This window comes from Synchiropus splendidus, chromosome 4, assembly GCF_027744825.2.
Source record: "Synchiropus splendidus isolate RoL2022-P1 chromosome 4, RoL_Sspl_1.0, whole genome shotgun sequence".
Lineage (NCBI taxonomy): Eukaryota > Metazoa > Chordata > Actinopteri > Syngnathiformes > Callionymidae > Synchiropus > Synchiropus splendidus.
This window is the reverse complement of record NC_071337.1, coordinates 13,660,290-13,674,664: the sequence shown is the minus strand read 5'-3', so window position 1 is coordinate 13,674,664 and position 14,375 is coordinate 13,660,290. Positions and strand designations below refer to the sequence as shown.

Genomic DNA, 14,375 nt, shown 5'->3' with positions numbered 1-14,375 from the left:
TTAGCAGTGATTTGCCCATCCATTCCACGCCGTCCCTAATCTACACAGAACCCAGCACATGCATGTGCACACGCCAACACACATGCTTGATCTGTGTGTATTAAGACGGGGCCTGATAGTGTGTCTGGATTAGTGGGTTTGTGAATGGGACGTGGCCTGGGTAGTAGCACACTACACAGCCAGGAAGTTCAATGTTGCAGACACCTGCTGTTTCATGTGTGGGCACCAAACACGTTGCATCTTCTATCTTGATCGTACATTATTGACCTTGATCCTCTTATGTGAACATTGACTCTCTAATGTGTGACCTAAATGCTTAATATTGAATAAAAGGTGTAGTTTCAAAATAGATGACATTGTTGACATTGATCACATTGTTGCTAGCAATGTTTGAATCCCAAAATGAATCTGGCACGAAAAAAGTCATGTAATCTTTGTTTTTCTCCATTTGTTGTCGCTTGAATCAATATAGAAATTGCACTGTTCTTGACAGCATGTGTACATCATATGTACACAGCATTACACAACCAGTCAGTATTCACTCTCTCACCCCACACGGCTGCCATTTGTAAAACAAACACACACACACATTATGAAATACCAAGAGGCTCTAATTAACTGGGAAGGCTTTATATTAAATAAATAAATAAAAACTCCTGTAAAGTTTTTCTTTTGAACCAAAAACGTTTATTTTGACCATAATTTCACGACATTTTGACCTGATTAGTGGTGCCATAGTTAAATTCATTTTGCACACGTATGGAAGAAAATAAAGTGGAGTTTTTGTTGCACATGACGTGTGGCTTTTCCCGGCAGACTCCTTGGAAACAGTGTCCTGATATGTCCGGAAGACCATCAAACATAAACAGGAAGCCTGCTGCGTGTATGTTTAGGCTCCTTGGGAAATGATCTCTGCTTTCCTCCGTACATCCCTTTGCTCAAGTTTGGCATCTTGTCTTGTGTGGTCGGTGATTTTTAACGGTGAGGATCTTATTTCATCTATATTTACTTCCAAATGCTCTTATATCTAGGTCAACAAACTTTCAAAAATAGACTGCCTCTTTTTGGGGGAGAAACGGTCACGGCATCTAGTGGTGAATGTTCAGCATTGCACTTTGCTGAATGAAGCTGCAAAATATGGAAGAGTCCTGTCCATTGATCTTGGCAGGTTTAAATGGCAGTAGATGTTGAGGTAAAAGGGGAAAAGGGACGAATATGATATGGCATCAACATCATTCTTAGAGAAGATTGATTCTATGCTTCAGACTAGCCATCCTTCAACATACACCACATTCATTTATGATGTTGTGCATGATGAACTTGCTGACTGTGCAACATATCCCACATTTATATTTGTGACTTCCGTGTTTTCCTCCTCTAATCTCTCCCTGGCTAAATCTCCCCCACTCCCTGCACTCTGCCCTTCTCACTGTAACAGCCATCGCTCTCTCTCTCTCTCTCTTTTTCTGCTTGTAAGCGTTCCCCTGGCGCGCTGCCAGCTGGCGTGTGTGTTTTTTGAATGAATACCTGATGAGGTTGGCCGTACAAAGTGTGTGTTGGTGTGTGTGTGTTTGTCGAGAGAGGACAGTGTGAGAGAGAGTGCTGGCTCCCATTCAGCCCCTTGCATAATACACGTTGGAGCTCTGCATGCGGGACTCCCTCCCTGTGGGCGTATGCTGCTGTGTGTGTGTGTGTGTGAAAGAGAGATCACCTGAATGTTGTTTTACAGTGACGAAGCAAAGGAGGATGTTTTGTGTGTGTTTCTGGAGAAGAGTTTGTCGCAAAACTACATTAATCTTCTTAAGATTCACTCAAGAGGACAAGATGGAGCTTTAGTGGAGGAGGAGAGGAGGTGTGAGCTGTAAGAAGTGGGTTACTTTATTTTCATGGTAAGTACACTTCACACACTCCGAATGATGGATGTGTGTGTGTGTGTGTGTTGCTGTGTCACACTATGTCATCTGTTAGTGCGCGCTGCTGCCGCTGCCCCAGTTTCTCCTACAATCGTGGCTGCTCATTCCTCTCCCTATCCTGAAGTATTTCAGCTCTTTTCATCTCGTATTCCATCTGCTTATCTCCTCTCCTCTGGTTGTTTTGGAAGTGAGAAAGTGCAAGTCATGCAACACTGCCTGAGTTCTGTTCTGTGTTTGACTGGCTCCCTGTTTGTTTAGCATTCTTTGCTTTTGATTGTGTGTCCTTAAACTGAAGATGCACAATGAGTTGTGAGAGTTGTTTGGAATGTGTGTGTGCACGATCAAAAGGTCTTAAAGGAGCATGGTGTCTCCTTATAGTACGCCTGAAGGCTGATCGGGTTATAAAAAGATTTATATGCCTGGTGTAACTCGCTCAAAGATGCAGTTGCTGTTGTTTATGGGTGAGATGTGATGTGTGTGTGTAGATATTCAAGTGTGTAGTGTGTTGTAAGATAGATGGGTTGCTTCCATGTACATGTCAAGATATGAATATATATATATATATATATATATATATAATTCATATATATATATATATATATATATATATATATATATATATATGAATTATATATATATATATATAATTCATAAATTCATGTTATCTTTGATCCCAGCTACTGTAGCTGCAGTTACATGAGCACCTGTTTAATAAATACATTCTGATCATGGGTTTAACTCGTCCGTGTTTACATGACACTAAAATGTGTCTGCTCATGCATCGAACATTTAATCTGAACTCATCTTAACGTACGTGATACTGTGAAGCGTAAATAAAATAGCTGGGAGCATAGAAGAAGACACTCTTCCACCACACTACTTCCTCATTCCATTTGTAAACAAACCACCGTCCGTATCCTAGCAACCCTTTCAGTTGCATGAAACTCTATGGCAACTTTGTCTGGGTTTCATCTTTCCATTGATCAAATTTTTATTACAGTTTCTCCAATGTGAACTTCACTTTGGAATACGAAATCATATTAGCAATGATATACAGAGGAGCTAGTGATTAGTACTCTCACTTCAGTACAGGTTTTGACTCGCTATTGAATGTGTGAAGAACACAAAGACATCGTCTCCTTTTTTTTCCCCCCCCAGCTGAAGCAATCCAAATTGAATGAGCGCTGTCTCTGGTGGAGGTCTTTGGTGCCCTTTGGGCCGATAATTCCCGCTCAATGAATCCCACTTGTTTGGATCACACTTAAATATATCCTCTCCTCTCTTGTTCCTGCTTCTCTGACTGTTCCTCCATCTGTTGTTGGCAGATCGGCCATGACTGTCGCACCATCCCACCACACTTCTCTCAGTGTGTTTGTGTTGTTTGTGTGTAATGAATGGTGATGAAGAAAGTGGCAGCCTTGACAAAGTTCCCAGTCTGGCAGCCCCCCGCCCCCTAAAATCTGCACACATGCCACCTCCTACACTGATGACAAACTACAAAGTCAGAAATAGATCCCCATGAGCCTGCAGCCGCTCTGCGCTTTACAGTGGTGCTAAATTTAGGTGGACGATAACACATCGCCTTGGCTTATGATTATGACTGACTCATGCAGACAAACAGAGCAGACAGATTTACTGTCATAGAGAACACATGAACTTCACTGAGTCTAGTCACATGGTGGCAAACTCTGTGACATGCAGAATGAAGAGTGAACTTCATTGTATATGTCACCAGCAATATCACAGTTTGTTAAATAGTCAGTGATACCAGAACCGGAACAGATTGTCACCAGATCTTCACAAGGAATCTTCAATGTTGATATTGTCCTCTGGATTCCTAGAATTGATCTTTGAAAGAAAAAAAATGATCCCAAACACTGGTTGAAGATATTCACTAGCAGCCTGAGTAACAAAGGATTATTATGAGGCATTATATAGCATTGTAATTTAGCTGCTTTTGAATATTGCTCATAGTAATTTTCATTTTTGTAATAATTATAATCCCTGATGCCCTTTTGAGGACTTAATAGTAATACTTCACAGTAATTACTCTGCGTTGCTTCCATCATACATCTGTAATAAACTAAACCATCGCACTAACGTTCCTATTTTCTGCTGCCGACTTATAGTTATAGACTAGTTATTATTATTATTTTATATTTTCTTATGAAAAGTAAAATTTTGTTTGAACTGTAAAATTATAGACAGCGCCCCCACTGATCACAATAGGGATATCACCATTAGGGCGGCAAAGATTTGACTTCATTGATGATTTTTTCCCCCATTTTGTGACTCTAGTGTTGGTGCCGGAGCAGTTTGTGCCGATAAGAATTAATGCGTCTGCGTGTGAGAGAGAGACTGAGTCACCCAGAGGAGTTCAGGTTACAGGTCATCAGATATCGCCACACATACTCACTGCAAGCTCAGCAGGATTAGTGTGACCCAGCCTTTCAGTCAGGGCGAGTCAGAGTGTCAGTTTCAATGAAGCAACACTTTTTTTCCCTTTTTTTTGTTAAAGGGAAGTTGCCGTCTGGCTGCATGTCTTGTTTGAATGTTCTCTCAATCCTGCCCTCGTTCATTTGTTCCTGCCCATTAATGCTCTTTGTGGCCCCCTGGATTTTTATTATTATTTATTATTATTTTTCACAAATATATTGAAGACCACAAAGCTGATTCAAGTACTTTTTTAACTAGTAACACTGAACACTAGAAGTTGTGATATCATTGTGAAGAACACCAGTTGCTTTCAAAACTATTGCTTGTTTTATTCTTTTTAATTTACAAGATGGCTGCCACCCCACCTGTTGCTGATGCTGGACAAACAATTTGCATTATTACTTCTGCCTGTCACGGAGCTCTCTCAGAAGGGTTTAATTTTTGTGTGTTTCTGTTGATTTGTTTGTGCGTACAAACGTTATCACGATTCTGATTTTCATACGTAGTGTGTGTCTGGTCACCAGTACCAGTTGAAGCCTGCAGAAACCAGGCATTTCTGACTTGATAATACACAACATACAGTCAAAATAGTCAATGAACTTTCTCGGGACAATAATGATAAACTGTGGAATCAACGTATTGATGCTTTTCTCATTCATTTCCTGCACGCACCTTCTTCTTCGTGTCACCAGTATGTCTGCAGTAGTGACGCTACTGCCACCTGGCGTCCGATTGAGCTCATTGCACTCAGAAAATTGTGAACACAAATTATTAGACTACATTAGATTAAACTGTGTTTATATTGATAATCTTGTTTTGAAATTAGCGGTTTTGCTGTGGTAGCTCTACCAGTTAGTTTATATAGCAAGTTTATTAATGCTTGGAAAAACAATTGTATGGAAAGAAAATAGAAACGTAGAAATCCAGTCCAGAAATACTGCACCTCAGAAATGGTCTAATAGTTTGGCAAATATGTTAATATGTTACAGCTACAGCATATGCTATATGCTATACAGGCATGTGTGCTACCATACAGTATTTAAGAAACACACTGTAGTGTTCTGCTGGCTGTACATTAGATATCGATGTGAACGCTTGATATAGAAACACTCTATTCCTCTTGTGTTAAAACCTGCACTTGGCCGATTTCATGAGTCCAAGTGAACATGCATGATCTAGTCAATGTGGATTCAGAGAAAAGAATGCGTGCTGCAAAAAGAGAACACCATTGGACAGAGGAATGTGGGAGAGGAATCTTAAAGAACGACTGAAATCTGATGCAGCAGTCAAGTGAAAGCCCAGTGAAGAAGAAACAACAGGAGAGTGCACCTCGATGCTCAAACTTGGCTGCTCAACAGTGCTCTGCTCTGACATGCTTGATTGAACATATGGCGTGTCTGTGAGTTCTCACTTCAGCACCGACACTTCACTCTTGGTAGATGTCTCACATCGGGTCAAGATGCCAGATGCCTTCCTCGCTCTGAAATCACATTTACAGAAACAAAACACACACTCACTGCTGCACAATGAGGCAGAAAATACAATTTATTTATGGGTCGTTTCAGTTATTTTATCTCCATCACTTAATAACTAGGTTTCTACAACACTGCCTGAAGATGTGACACTCCAGGAATAGAACTGTAGCGATGGTTCCCTCCTAAAAAAAATGGAGGAACAGAGCATGTCTGCCAATTCTTGGCCTGTAATTTTGACTTTTTATAGTCGTGTGCATCTTAGAATAGAACCCAGGGGTGCAAGGTGTAGTGTGAGCTACATAAATAATGTAAGACATTCAAAACAGTCAAACCCCTCGGGCCTGCACAATGCAGTGTAAGTCTAAATGAAATTGGCGTCGTTTTGTTTTTGTGTTTTGTGACTTAAGTCATGTAACACCTTCAGTTATCTAATCATATGCCATCCTCTCTTTCACAGGATTTTCGAGAGTGTCGGCAGGCTTGCAGGGAAATGATACCGCATGAAGTGCAACGCACTCGGCCCCCTGTTGTCCTCCGCGGCAGCAGCAGGTGTGACGTCGTGAAATTCTCGCCAACAATACAGAGCCCACGCACCAGCCTCTGAAGACCCCAAGGCTGAAGAGACCGTCCTACCCTTCCCCTCCATTCCCATCTTATTGCCGATGTGTTGGACTTAGTTTCCAACAATAAAGAAAACTTCTGATAGCTAGTCACCGTCATTTAGCTATCTTCAAAAAGCGACGGCTGGTATGGTTAGGACACAAAAGTGAAATAGAGGATATAAAGTTGAGGATAGAAAACAAGACTACTGCCTACAAATTCGACCCAAATTCAGCATGAAATCCAATCAGGAACGCAGCAATGAATGTTTGCCCCCAAAGAAGAGGGAGATCCCCTCCAGCACGTTACCGTCTGAGAACTGTTCAGCCAACACGCCACCTGCCAGTGACAGCCAGCGTGCTGAGAACATGGCCTGGCTTGCAAGTGTGGCTGGGGGAAAAGAGAGCGGTCGCCAAAGCACAAGCAAGTCTGAGAGGCCCCCGTATAAATCTTCATCATCAGACCCGCTGTCCTCCTCTTCATCGTTGAAGTTATTCTCGTCTCTCCCTGCATCTTCTCAATCCACCGTTGGAGGAACAGTCCATTACACTCAACTGCCTCAGAATCTGCAGTTCATAACGTCCCCCTACCATTCTCCCTATGCAAGCTACATCTCCCCTCAACTGCTCCCCCCTCCTCCACCTCCACCGCTCTCCTCTTCCTCGTCGACTTCGGCTGCTCAGAGACATTCAGATACACATGCGTCGAAACATGACCAGCATCGAGCATCACTGGAGCGCACCTCCATGCCTCCACCACCGACAGACTCCACTCCTCATCGTGTTCAAATATCGACCTCCCCACGGACTGTGCCATCGCATCACCACCACCCCCATCACTCTTTGCATCCACATCAAAGTTTGGGGCATGGAATGTCGCAGGTCTTGGTTCAGTATGCTGATGGACAGAGAAAAGAGGAAATCAGACCCAGAGAACTTCTCAATGGCGGACTTGAAATGGGCCGACGATTTTCATCTTCCTCTGAGTCCAACCACCCAAAACATGGAAGTAAATTTCGTGACGCTCCCTCTTTGTCTTTGTCGGCACATGAGGCCCGCCAGCGTGTTCTGCCTTTAGATTACAGTGCTGATGATCCCATGGGGTTGAGAAGTTCTGTTGTACTAATGCCGAACAGCCAGGGGGACCTTCAGTTGGTGCCTGAGAAGCTAACAACGCCTGCCCCCACGCATCCAGAGAAAGGAGGCATCCTCGTGGGCAAGCCCGTCCATCGAAACACCTCTTCATCCAGTACCACTAACTCGTTCACGTTTTCCCCGCCGTCATTGCCGCAGACGGTGATACAGACTACCCATAATTCCACAGAGCCAATGACAATGGGTCTCCCCTCTACCAGTATCTACCCCCAACCCCCAATTATCGGCTACATCGCAGGGGCCGGTGGGAACCATTCAACCCCGATTGGCTACCAGCAGCATTTACTCATTCCTAGCGCCCAGCAGGTCATTATCCCCGTGACTGGAGGCGGGATCACCACATTAGACCCCGTAACATCCCATGTGACATCTTACACTCAAGCCGCACCATTTCCCACCACCGCACTTCCACACACGTATGTCGCCGTCCAAAAAGGAGAGTCCCATAACAACGCTGGTGGCTTGTACCATCAAGCTGCATCTGAGGCAGTTGTTCATCTACCGGTCGTTCCAGCTCCTCCTGACCAGCTGGCCGCCTCCACGGCTCCCCCAACGAGCTCGGCGCTTCCACATTCACTCCCCCCGTATTTCTTCAAGGGCTCCATCATTCAACTGGCCAACGGGGAGCTGAAACAAGTGGAAGACCTGAAGACAGAGGACTTCATTCAGAGTGCAGAGATCAGCAGTGAGCTCAAGATTGACTCGTCTACGGTGGAGCGCATTGATGGGAGCCACACCTCACCTGACTTTGCTGTGGTTCAGTTCTCCGTTGGTGAGCATCGCGCACAGGTAAGAAACCACAATAAATGACAAAAGAAAGAAATAAAAACCTGACTTTTTTTTCCAAGGAGAGTTGTTAAACTAGGTGAACACAGTCAGGGGAGAGAGGATCTTTGAGAACTGCGCTCATAAGCCATTATTATGGAAGAATTTAAGCATTAACTTGTGTAAAGAGTGTAAGTTAAAGTTAATATCCTTAAAATAACCAACAATAACTCGGTTCTGTGCAGTCATTTAGTGTTTTCCTAAGTGTCTAACATCACGAACTCTATTGGTTATCTGCCTCTTTTCCTGTTACCTCTACATGCTTCATGTCTTCTGCACATGCCCAGACCTTAACTTCTCCACGGTCCTTCTGACATATTTGTTTCTGATATCGTCCTTTCTCATCACTTCCAATGTCATTCCCAGTATGTATGATGTGTTTGTCAATGACGAAATTAGTAAACACGCTTGGATGTTTATGACTGAAAATGACCTAATGTTGATGCATAATTCATGTCGATCTTCAGCTAAGCGTTTCCGCCCAACAGTGCTTTATTTCAAGACAGTGAAGGGCGCGTTTCCTCCGGCTTTCAAAGAAGGTTGTCATGTTATAAATGTTCATTGACAAGCGGAGCTACACTCTCATACAAATGAGCCTTTCATCGCAGGGGCGCACTAATTACATCCAATGTAGACGGATGACAGTCACATCGGAAACATGATCCACTTTGTTGTTTGAAGCGGGTTCAGGCTGAGTTCAATTTCACACTCTTAAACAAGAAGGCATCTTTTTTTGAGCGCCAGAGGGTTTTATTTTCATACAGTGATGAGCATGTAGCTGACGCAGTATCACTGTACATGGTGGTTCTGAGAGGGGAAAAAACACAATGTGGATATGATTATTTTGCTTGTGATACATCTTTTGTAGTACATTATTGCCTTTAATAAAAGCAGAGTTTAGAAATGTACAGACTAAAGGGTTAAAACAGTGCTTTGTGAAGTAAACGCTTAAAGTTACAAGTGGCTGTAGGATTTGGGGTCAATGGCATTTGTCACTCAGCAAAACTGTGCTAAACCGTTGCTTACTACAACAACGTAACCTAACAGATACTGTCAAGAACATTCTTTAGACTAACCTCAGGCGCACTGAAGAGGTACAAAAAATGCTAAAGGCATAAGCATTATATTGAGAACATCTTCCTTGAAGTCAGGGGTTCTTGATCTTTTTGATCTTGGTGCCCACCGCTCCCAGAACAAATGGGTCCGGGGCACATTCAAGGAACCGAACTGATTTGTTACTGTGATTTCTGCTTTTGGATTTCAGAATTCAGAAATGACATGAAACAATGTGATCAGCGCCAAGATATTTGTCATTGGAAAAATACTCTTAATTCAAACCGTTTCAAAAATGGGAAAAAAAATGCAATAAAATATATATAATACAATGATGTCTAAATATCATTAAAAAAATCTTTTTCATAAATAAACTCTAAAGAATGTAAGTAAAGTGTAAATGACAGTATCGTTTTCTAATCAATTTTAAAAACTGCTCCATGGTGCTTTCATGAGCAGTTTTTACTGTTGGGGATGCCATCATTTTTTCTTTTCAAGAACTTCTCCATAGTTGGCAATATAACAAATTTGCAGCTGTCAAGTCAATTTAATGACACATTACTGCCACCATATGTGGCAAGTATATTAAAACTAAGTGTCTTACGGCCCTCAAGGCCCAGAGGTGTAAAACAAAAAACATTTACGCGGCCCTCTAGGGGGTGCTCACGGCCCAACTATGGGCTTCGGCCCTATGCTTAAGAATGACTGCTTTAAGTCACAGACAAGCAGACCCAAAATTTGTGATTAATTTACCGTTAATCGTGAGTTAACTCTACTTTAGTGTGATTAATTGAGATTAAAAATTCTGATCTATTTACAGGCCTAACTTTCCCTTCCATGAAATGCCACTAGGTGCATTACATTATAGCATTCTGCCAATCGTGTCAATTATGAGCAAACTTGAATATCTCAAAATACGCTCAAGTCTGGAAATTTAAGGTTGCACTGTTATGAAGTTTCATGAAGTTTACTCTGAGATTATTTTGGGAAACTTCTGGGTGAGTCGAATCAACCTTCAGATGCTATCAGTTCTCACAATGTTCAATTCCATAGCTTTATGTCTGCCCTCTCCCATATTTGAGTTCACATTTATGAATTGCTGCAGACATAAACTTGCCTTATCTAAGAAGCCACAGGATAAATTGCCTCTTTTCCACTCATACGTTCTCCTATCACCACAACTGGGAGGCACTTGGAGATAAGAGCATAATGTAAGACCATGAAGTTTGCTAAGGACATAGATGATGTTTAGAGTCTTTAAAAATAAGGGGCTGCACTTGCTGTGTTTAACCCTGTTAAATGCTGATGGTTAATTTCCACTTATTTAATCTTGTGTCCAGGTGAGTGTGGAAGTCCTGGTGGAGTACCCATTCTTTGTCTTTGGCCAAGGCTGGTCTTCATGCTGTCCAGACCGCACCAACCAACTTCTGGAGCTGCCTTGCACCAAACTCTCCGTAGGTGATGTCTGTATTTCGCTTACCCTGAAGAACCTGAAGAACGGGTCTCTGACTAAGTATCAGTCCCTGGAGCTGACCGATCCGTCCGCCAGCCACCTCAAAGTGTCCAGAACCGTCTCTGATGCTCCTCAGAGCTGCAGTGGAGGAGGCTCCAGGCACGGGGAGCGGGAGAATGGCATCAGGGGTAGAGGCGGGAGCGGGAACAGCAACAGAGGAAGCACCGATGTCCAAAACGGCGACCTCGTGTTTGGGGATAGGGTTTCTAAAGATCAGGTTGCTGGCTCAGGGAAGCCACCAGGGGGCAGAAAACGACGTTGGTCGGCTCCTGAGGGTCGGAAAGTGGACAACTCGGAGTACGAGCCTCCTCTGACTCTGCCCAAACCATCCTTCATCCCTCATGAGGTGAAGGTCAGCATCGAGGGACGGTCAAACATCGGCAAGTGACGGACCCATAAAAACCGATTTGATTTGGAAAAACACAAAAAAATGTGAATGCCCACTTCAATGTTTCTTTCGTTCACGTTTTGTGTTACAAATTGAACAGTTACAGTCGACTCACGCTCCATGGTTTCAACTTCAGTCATGTGGTGTGATAAGCTAGTTGTTATCACAAATTGGCAATTTGTTTTTTTTAACACAGAATATGTCCGTGAGTCAAGAGGCACGAATAACCAGCCCCTCGCGTCATTTTGTATGAATTAGAGCTCCGTTTGTACTGTACCAGCTTTACGTTTTAAGGCGACAGTTGCAGACATTTAAACCAGTACAGCCAGACCTGCATAGATCGGAAAAATATTATCGTATAGATAAAAACGCAGTACACTCGCGATCATGGTTTACTGTTGATGTGTGTGTGTTGCCAGAACATTCTACAGTCCCCGAGTGGCGTCGTGGCCCTAAGCTGCTGCTTAGTTTGCCTAACAGTAGAGCTGAATCTGCCTTGGTATGGTTTCTTTTTTGGTCCAAACACCTCCTTTCATTGATTGAAAAATCAAACGGCGAATCAGAGAGTCCAAATTTGCTTTTCATTTAAAGTGATCCGTGAAGCATAATTAACTAAAGCTGGTTGGCCCGTCGGTTGTGATGGTCAGATAAGGGTTGGTGTTCCAGAAATTTGATTCTCCCTGAAGCGCTGTTCTTGTTCTTGGATGACAAACGCTTCACCCCACCAGCCCTCATCGTGATACCTACGTCTGAAACACACTGGCATGAAGAGGAACTAAGTAAACCTACAGGGTCAATAAAGGGTGTGAAGCTCCTTTCAAATAGTTTAATTCTACACTTTCGTATTGTATTATCTACGCAGTACTGTATATATTTTTGTTAATGAGGGTAGCAACAGCACTTTGGAAAGCTTTTTACTCGTGGAAAAGTGAAGTGGTGGTCTTGTCACGTGGAAGCGGATGTGCCATGGGATGACAATGAAAGGGAAGAATGTAGTCGGAGGAATGGACCGAATGAATGTGTTGATGTCACAGTGTGCTTGTCAGGGAAAAGTGCTGAGATCCTTTGATGCCGTTCTGGACTCAGACCACTGAATTCTGAAGGGTGTCATATGTTCTGTAATGGATGTGTGTTGGATTCAGTGTGTTGTCAGTTTGCCTCTCTCCATACACACGAAAACACAAATGAGGAATACATTGTGTCACACATATACAAGCTCAACGAAACTGGCTTGATTCTAAAGTTGGATCTGCATGTGAGTGTATGTGAATGATGTGCAGTAAGGAAGTGTGACTAGGAAATGGTTCAGGAGCAGCCACGCACTTTGTGTTGGGACACATATCAACAAGGTTACCCGAGGATAATTAAAGTTGAATTTGATTCAGGAGAAAGTAATAAGGTTTAAAGTAGACAAAGTACTCAGTGGCCCAGACGCTGCCTATCGACTCACCCTAGAAGGCGCGGAATCCATGTTCTCTAATGTAAACGGTTGGCAGTAGAATATGAGGAGTCATTGTTTAACTAGGTTGGCATGAGCAGGTGGTTGACTCCTCATATTCACGGACGTCACCCGAGTCTTAGGCTGTGGTTGCCATTTGGAAATCTGTGGAATTCTCCCTCCGAGTTGGAACGTGTATTTGCCAAAGTTTCTGTGTGTTGAGAAGTGTGAAGGAACGACTGGGATTTTATTGATGATGGGCGGCGGTGAGAAATAAGGATCTTAAACTTGGATGCCTTCCAGGAGGGGGTTAATCCAGGTGTGTGACTCTTGACGACACGTTTTGTGAATCATAGAGGCCGAAGCTGTGGTTTGAGAAGGTCATTTTACAGGGCTGGTTCATAAGGTTTATTTCTGTGCCGTTCAGAAACTGAATTATTTTAAAGTCTAACACTTGAATCCTATCAACTTCAGAGAGTTAGAGTGAAATGTTTGACTGTTAATGTATTGACTCCTTATATTTGGCGGACAATCGTGTGAGTGTGCAGTTGTAACAATCTCAAGGGTTTGCAAGTCAGGATGAGGAGAGCAGAAGAAGTTCAGTTAGCTGTCTGGCTCTCTTAAAGGACGTCTAGGTCCAGTCGAAATCTCCACACCAGCATCGCAAGTCGTTCAGACGGTTCAGCTTGATGGACGTGTGTAGAGGCAGTGGGATGTATGGGAAGATGGGTTTGAATAAATCATTGTCACAGTATATTTCACTTATTTTCCTGTTGGTCAGCAGTGCAAATGCTGCCCAGGCGTGTGTGTGTGTGTTTGTCTGTGAGTGTGTGTAACCTGTTGAACCCCATGATCGCTGAAAAACAGAAACCTCAATTTGTACGAAAAGCCACTCAGATCTTTGCTTTAGAAGTAGTCAGGTGAAACTATCGGGAGAAAATAACCCTCGATACAATCAAGTCATAGCCAAGTGTTGTCCTGGTTCTTGTAGTAAGCAATATACAAATGAGAAATGTCGGTGCACTTTTTGGTGAGCGAGTGAAACACACGCAATATCATTCCACACAACCTTCTAGTCACTAAAGTACAGCATCATCTAGCAGAAGAACCAAAACTAACCTGTTTGTACGTAGAAGCATATTTTCTGATCAAAAGATGAAAATCTCTTTTTAGGATTTATAAAACGACTAGTCTCTTCAGGGAGCTGTTTCATATATGCAGTAACGGAGAAATAAACCGAAAACCTCCTCAAATCAAGTGAGAGTCTATGTTCACATTGCATCTGGGTTAGTTTAGCAGTCTGCAAGAGGCACCACCCTGGAAGTCCTCCTGTTCCCCTCTGGCATTACCAGGTCCCACCCCTCTGCTGTCCTCCCACTCCAACATTCCTGGACTCACCAGTGAGTCGGACAGGCCTTTCTATTGGATGCACAGCCAGCCGTGACGGGCTAGTGGTTCTGCTCCGAGCCTCCCCTGGAAGACCCCCGTCTATAGCTGAGACTGAGGAAGCTTCAATATCAGTCAATGATCTTTTACTACCCAACGCTTCTATATCAGGACCTGTGTCTCATTCACCAGTT

General features: G+C 43.1%; 1 protein-coding gene across 4 annotated transcripts in view; it reads left to right on the top strand.

Annotated features, from left to right (window-relative positions):
- Positions 1–14,048, top strand: part of atxn1a (ataxin 1a) — a 74,267-nt gene extending 60,219 nt beyond the window's left edge. For 3 of the 4 annotated variants that reach the window (XM_053861393.1, XM_053861391.1, XM_053861392.1), the window contains 2 exons: positions 6,282–8,367; positions 10,797–14,048. In XM_053861393.1, the coding sequence (XP_053717368.1) occupies positions 6,661–8,367; positions 10,797–11,357 (2,268 nt within the window). In that variant the 5' untranslated portion in view covers positions 6,282–6,660 and the 3' untranslated portion in view covers positions 11,358–14,048. Of the gene's footprint in view, positions 1–1,702; positions 1,890–6,281; positions 8,368–10,796 lie in introns of those variants that run through there. The other variant, XM_053861394.1, reaches the window with a different exon arrangement.
- The last annotated feature ends 327 nt before the right edge of the window (positions 14,049–14,375 follow it).